Below are 7,589 nucleotides of genomic sequence, written 5' to 3'. Positions count from 1 at the left end.
TCTATCAAGTAATATAGAGTGACATACTGTGTCAAATGCTGCACTCAGGTCTAACAAAACCAAGAGGCACCAGAGTCAGTTGAGACCAGGAGGTCGTTCATAACGCGAACCAAAGCGGTCTCAGTACTGTGCCCCGATCTAATCCCAGATTGGAAAGGCTCTAAAAGGTTGTTAAATGACAAATGAGAATGTAATTGTGCCATAACAACATGTTCCAGGGCTTTAGCCAGAAAAGGAAGATTTGAAATGGGCCTGTAATTTGTTAGATCAGAGGAATCACATCCAGGATTTTTAAGGACTGGTGTGATAGCTGCAACCTTAAGTTCACACGGAACAATCCCAGTAATAAGAGAAGTATTAACAATATTTAATATGAGGGGACTGATTGTTGACAGACACCCCTTAAGAACAGTAGTTGGAACAGGGTCAAGGATACAAGTGGTTGAGTTCATTGTCAACACTAATTTTGAGATGTCATCAATGGTAATTTTTGCAAAACTAGAGAACAAAACCATAGGAATACTTGGTGGAAGAACCTCAGGGAGCACAGAGCTGGGGAGAGAATCAAGTGTCTCCAGGAAATTTACAGTTTGATAACAAGCTGAATTATCCACATTATTTATTCTACAAGTACTTGGATGCTTAAGTGACACTTAATCTCTGAATGTCTTTATTAGATAGTACAAACTAAACAAAGCTTGAAATGTGCACTTGTCTACACTTGGTGCGATATATTTGTTATCCAGTACAATCACATTCAGACATTTTTAAGTGTCCAAAGTCCAAATACTCTTCAGAGCCACTGTATAAAGCAGTGATATTGTTTTGTATATTTCATGCATAAATATCATTACAAAACTGCACAGAATGCGTCAAATCAATAAATGATTCTACTAATGACAACTGCTACATCAAGCCGGTTTGAATAGCTATCAGTATCACAGGTAATCTCAAAACTGAATTGCATTGTGCATTTATTTGTTACTTTGCGCCGTGGAGATGAAAAAATTAGAATGGCACACATTTACACCGAGTGCTCCTCGAACACACTTGGAACAAGGTAAGTAGAAAACAAATCTGAACTACCAACCTAAATCCATATTTTATGCATGAATCTCCAATCAAATTATCTGGGTCACGGTCTGAGGTTGTTTTTGAGTGCTTTTCTCCAGCCGCCTGAGACTGAGAGATTGAATTGAATCAAATCCAATCAAATTGGGAACCACATACTTCAAAACGCACAGCAATGCAGCAGGCCCAAATAGAGCCTTTACTGAGTGCATTATGCCTGCTGAAATGCTAATATGTGAATATATATCTAAATATGCATTAATACATCTAGCCGTTTCTATGATAGCCTTGTTATTTTGGATGATATACAGCTGAGGTTATGTTCTGTGTACTTTTAGACTTTTTCCTACAGCTTCATGCTTTGAAAAATTATTTTTTTTGCCCAGTGGTAAGACTTCTCAAATGTAAAGGTGACTTGTTTAAGGCTGAATCTCTCAAAATAATGTCAGTAAAAATAAGAGTAAAAAATATTTTTTTCTCCAAATTTCCCACCATTTGCCACCATTATCATTAGAGTTTTTTATTTACATTTTTTATAATTCACATTATTGTCAATACTGTTTCTTATTTTGATTCCTATTATTGCAATACTATTTTATAGTAAAAAATACAGCTATATATTAGGAAAAAATATTATTAATAATAATACTAATGATGTGCCAACAGTGTGATTTTGTTATATATTTTTTGACGTGCATCTGCATTAGTTTTTGGTATGTGCATGCTTAAAAGCATTTGTTAGTACAAAACATACTAAAGTAAATAATACAAGTATTTTTGGGGATCATCATGATGAGAATTGCAAAATGTTTAATTGTCATGAAGTTCCATTCTTATGTGCAAAATATAATTCATTATTTCATTCAGTTTGAGTTCAATTTACCAACCAATACTCAAGTGTCAAATGTTATCGAGAAGATTGAATTGGTAAATGAAATAAACAGTAAATGGGATACTCACCCCATTGGCTTTGCTCAGGGCCTGAAAGTAAATGTTGTAGCTTTTGGCTGGTGACAGCGGTGCGTTCCAGTAGCCATTATAAGTCTTGTTGTCTCCTATAGTAAAGGGCTGTACTACAGCAAGGCTAACAGGGGGGAGTTCGGCCGCGAAATAGTGAGGTGAATTCAAGATGGAGGCATTTCTGAAACTAACAGGAACGGAGAAACACTCCAACACATCAGTGGCTCGGCGAACTTTCTGCTTCCGTTCCTCTTGAACCACCACTTGATAAGCACTAGAGGGAAAAAAGATGAATTAATGTACTAAATATCAAAACAAGTACCTAATATGTCATTATTGTAGCTAGTCTCTGATGAGGCCTCAGAAAAATTAATGAAGAGGCTCAATTCCAATAGGTTTTTATTTAAGTCAACATAAAACATGTTCACAATGCATTTCATTTCTGTAATGTGACATAGTGATGAGGAAAACATGACATTCAATGAGAAAACAGTAGGATGGGACTTGATTTAATACATTGGTGCACAATAAAACTAGCTTAATGTATTAGGAATTGTAAGTGCCAATTTTCATATTTAAGCACACGCTTTAGCATTAGCCGCTTATGCTGCAGCCTCTCGATTTGAGGAAATATCTTCAGCTAGCGATGGCACATCCAAAAAAGAGAGAGAGGGAGCTGTGCCCGAGGCAATTTAATGAGCCCTTAAAACCATCAAGAACATCTCTTCCTGTAGCTTTCTAAGAATCACAGAAGGCCTTGTCAGCCATCAAGAATTTTCTAACGCTAACAACTAGCTGCTAAACATCTCTATTAAACTCTCTTCTTGGAATAAAAAAAAACTCTTTAAACCTGCATGAGACCCAAAAATACGCAGCTGCTTCTCCTCTTGAGAGAAAACGACGAGGCAGGCGATGCGGTAGCGAGCCAGCAGAGGGAAATCTCTACTACAGTAATTAGCTGGAGGGGAGGTGGCGGATTTGTGCTCATGGGGCTTTTTGAAAGTGCTTGTCATGGGGAAGGACTGGAGAGGGGCATGTGTGTGTTTCAGTACACGGTGAATAGATAAGGACATCTTTTGAGCTCCCTGTGCTAATAGTACTTGTTTGCAATTATGTGGTCTTACGCCAAGAACATACTTCCCAATTATGTGCAATTAGGGAAATGTATGTTTCGCCGAAAAGACGTGGCAAATTATCCTAGCCTCTAATCTGGCATCTTTCATAAAGGATAATTTCCCATGACCAAAGAGGCCTGCCTGCTTTTCTCTTTCAAACACGCTGGATTTCCATTTCAAACTAATGGCTTTAAGTGCACACTGGATGTCGTGTGTTGTACGTCCGCTGTAACCCTGGTCAAAATCTGCTGTAATTATAAACAATTTTCAGTTGCGTATTTTTCATAAAGACGCTTATGGATTGCCAGGGTCATATGCATTGTAGAGCACACTAACAATGGAAATACTTAAAAAAAAAAATCCACATGTTTTTATAAAACAGGCATCAGTTTTATAGGTTTTATAGGTTTTGGTTCTACCCTGAAAAATATATAGAATAGAATAGAACAGAATAGAATAGAATAGAATAGAATAGAATAGAATAGAATATTATCATATATTGTCTTGCTAAAATTAAAGCCATTAAAAATTATTATTACTTAAAATAAAATATATATAAAAAAACATTTATCTCAGCTAGTTTCCACGGCAACATTTCTCACTGAAACTTAGTTTAACTTGATGCACTACAATAAATAAAACTGAAATAAATTGAATAAAAACTATATAGATGTATTAAAAAACTATTTAAAAAAGGCAAAAATTACTAAAATATGTAATATTTAAAACAAAATTTAAAACAGACTCAAAATATTAATAAAAAGTAGTATCCCAATGGTACTACAATAGCACCGGCAAATACAACTCAGAATTGTGCTTGCAACCAAATAATTGTCATAATTACTGATGGGCTCCCATTGCACATCAACTGTGCTGTTCTTCCAAGTCAGTGTCGACTTGCAATTTCGAGAATTTGCCAAAATCTGTTGCACATTCACAGTCTGAATTTCCACACAGAGAAGGGCTCTGTTTGAGTGCCAAAACACAGCCAAATGGACCAGGATCCCCTCGAAGGCTTAGCATACAAATTATGCTTATTTGAATGACTGCATTTAAAAACCCTCAGGACCCCGAGTGAATCAACAGTAATGCACTTCTTCATTCAGTCGATGCACTAGACCCCTCTTGGATGATTGGAGAGAGGAATCATGGGTAATTTGGTGTATTCTTGCCTTTTAATGTGCTTAGCATCTGTCCGCAGATCTAATTAATTTATTTATATTTTTTACATAATCCACATGGGATATTCTATTTACTATAAGCAACTTTGCAACAACATATCAGCTAACTCTCATTCATTTCATTTGCAACTACACTAACTCTCATTAGAGTATTAATAGACTGTTAAGTCAGGGTTAGGGTTATAGTTAGTAGCATAAGTTGACATGTACTTGCAAAGTTACTTACAGTCAGTAGAACGTCTGTTAGAGAACTATTAAAATAAAGTGTTAACAGATGGGTCAATGACGAAAAGGAGTTTTCAAGAATCAAAACAATACAAGTTTAATACAGCTTAACATTTAGTTTTTCCCCCCGTACATTAGAATTCTGACCAGAAAAATAATGACTGTCATACATTTTACCACGATTTAAAGAAGACACCCACTAAAATATCATTCAGTGTAACAACAGTTCATATAACAAAAAAATCTTGTCAGGCATATTTAGAACCAGAATCATTATATGTTATTAAAAGACGCCCATTAAGGATCACGGTGCAGCCCCCAAAACTAATTAACTGTCATTTTAAATCTTTACCAATCTTTGCTACTGTCCTTCAAGCCAATGGATTTTACCCATTTGTCAGAAAGAAGCTTTTTAAAATATAATACAATTTAGTATTATCACTAATTCTTTTACATATTTTAAGTACAGGTCAGAATAAGTAAGTTGTAAAATGTTTACATAAATATATCCATTAAGATGAATGATGATAGAACAATATTTCACCCATATTTTGGCATTTTATTTTCATAACAGTTATTTGAAACAGTAAAGCAGACACTTTACTTGTATTTAACATGCTTTCTATGTATGTAAAATCACCTTCATAAATTTAATTTGATGCGGACATCAAAATGGGACGTCTCTTTATTGAAACAGATATTAAGCAGACAGTCTACTAATACTGTAATGACTGGGAGTTGACATGTAGCTGCAAAGTTACTGTACTTATAGCTAGTAGAATGTCTAGTGGACTATGGAAATGAAGTGTTGCCAGTTTTGTAGTTTGACACAATCAGCATGTGAACAAGTACTTAAAACTTCACAGCCAATGTTGAGGTCCAGCAAGCACACTTTCAGGCTCCTAATCTCAGTCAACTGATAACAGCCAATTAGGATTTTTAAATTTCCTCATTATATCTGTCCTTTCTATATTCTCCTTTGAATGAAAGTGTCAAAAGAGCACACTTGACAAGTACTTCCTTAGATTAAGTTATAAATGCAAACATTCTCAACATCAATAACATTTACTTTTATGCATTTGACAGACACTTTTATCCAAAGCGACTTAGATTGCATTCAAGGTATACATTTTTTTTTAAATTTTTTTTTACATTTGATCAGTTCTTCAATGTAAAACAAATAAGCAAAATACTTTGGACGCTCACCTGACAGGGGCCCCTCGTGATTGGGCAGGTTTTAAGAGGACGGTGATTGTCGTGTCTGTCTCGTTGAGAGGAGCGTCGGTCTCATATTCAGGCATGGATGGAGCTGCAGACACATAGATTCATGTTAAAGGACACCAACTATCGGGATATAAAGCAAGCACGTACTGTATAGCTTAGCATACCTCATCTCAAGTGACAAGGACAAATGGATGAGAACCGGATGTCTAAAAAGCTTTGCACTTTTTATCGGTTTATGTAACGTAAGTATGAGTTAATTGCATTTGCAAATATAAAATGACCAATATTAATAAAAGAGCTTTGAAATGAAAGTGAATTCATGTAAACACTTCTTGCATGTTTTATAAACTGAAGGAGATGTCAAAATTGTTGTATGCGGCAATTGACAGCATGTTACAGATGCCCACTGCTCAAAAAACCTACATTAAACACTTCACTTACAGATGCACTTCCTGTATCTGTTTGCCTCTTTAAGAAGAATCGCTTTATGTATCCCCAAATTGTAAGTCGCTTTGGATAAAAGCGTCTGCAAAATGACTAAATGTAAATGTAAATGCTGTCAACAGAGTTTAGCTTGCATTGAACTTGGAACTCAGCTGCCTTTCAAACACACAAAAACATGTTTTAATATTATGCATAATTAATATTCATGTATTTGTAAAAACATTCATTTCACAGTATTTATTCCTACGAGAAAGCAGACAGTTTTGAAGCCTGACTCAAAACGATCATTACTATGTAATCGTTTTGAAAATGTCACTCTCTCATTACAATGTTTAGATTCACTGAACAATACGGTTTTAATAAACAGTGTCTGGCGTGCTGCACAAATGCCACGTCATTATGAAACGGAATGAACTGACAGCCGCGGGCCACAGGAATACGGCTGAACTTGTGGAGGATGTTGTTTACGATTCATGTTCTCATTATTTTGTTCACTTTACATTAACTGTATTCCAATGATATTTATGCCAATAACACGACTCGCTAATGAGATTTTCGCTCCAGCAAAGCTTCTTTAAGACACAAAAAAAGTCAAAATGACAAAACGAATTATGCAAATTTTAGAAATGCAAGAGATAATTAGGTAAGCAATCAAATTAAGCTTATTTATCCCCGTCAGTTCATGTTCCCTGAAATAATTTCATACATTATCACCACTCTGTCCGAAGTCAATACACTATATCATCCATTAAGAACAAATGTCTGTCACATTAACTCAATTAAACTGGAACTTGAGGGTCTGTTTTGCTATAATTATATATATAATCATCATTAGCCTTTAGAAAATATCCAATAATCTTAGCTGCACCCTCAGCTAAAACCCTGCCGTTCCCTTACCTGCGATTTTGGTGGCAATACGGGTGGTCACAGGGGGGCCGAAGCCTTTATTTGTACTGGCTTTCAGAGTAAAGTAGTATGTGGTGCCAGGATACAATCCTACGAAGAGATGATGGGTCTCATTTTGGAGTTTGAAGACACGGCCACGTTGTGTTGTCAAATCTGCACTGGGGTCCAGGGAGCCAAGAGCCTTATAGGTGATCTAATGAAAAAGAAGAGACCGATAGACAATTACAATGATAAGTTCATTAAGAGTCTCGTAGATTCAATGGAATCACAAATTTAAATGTATTATACCATATGCAGTTGTCGTTGCTAGGAAACGCTTGTTTTGTTTACTGTGTGGAGACGTGCTGATATCGCGTTTGGTCTCGTTCTTTATCGCGTATCTTGTCAGTGTCTGCGCTTGCTTGGCCATTTGTTGTGGAAAAAATAAGGAAAGTGTGTCCAGCTGAATTAATTTAGTATTTTG

General features: G+C 35.8%; 1 protein-coding gene across 12 annotated transcripts in view; it reads right to left on the bottom strand.

The window, feature by feature from the left end:
- Nucleotides 1-7,589, bottom strand: part of ptprt (protein tyrosine phosphatase receptor type T) — a 280,622-nt gene that overhangs the window by 108,438 nt on the left and 164,595 nt on the right. For all 12 annotated transcript variants that reach the window (XM_016457210.1, XM_016457211.1, XM_016457213.1 and 9 more), the window contains exons 10-12: nt 7,118-7,319; nt 5,759-5,861; nt 2,032-2,305 (exon numbers count right to left, since the gene is read on the bottom strand). In XM_016457210.1, coding sequence (XP_016312696.1) covers nt 2,032-2,305; nt 5,759-5,861; nt 7,118-7,319 — 579 coding nt within the window. The remainder of the gene's footprint in view (nt 1-2,031; nt 2,306-5,758; nt 5,862-7,117; nt 7,320-7,589) is intronic.

The sequence above is a fragment of the Sinocyclocheilus anshuiensis genome, unplaced genomic scaffold, assembly GCF_001515605.1.
Source record: "Sinocyclocheilus anshuiensis isolate Anshui unplaced genomic scaffold, SAMN03320099.WGS_v1.1 scaffold447, whole genome shotgun sequence".
Taxonomy (NCBI): domain Eukaryota; kingdom Metazoa; phylum Chordata; class Actinopteri; order Cypriniformes; family Cyprinidae; genus Sinocyclocheilus; species Sinocyclocheilus anshuiensis.
This window is presented reverse-complemented; position numbering and strand designations above follow the sequence as displayed.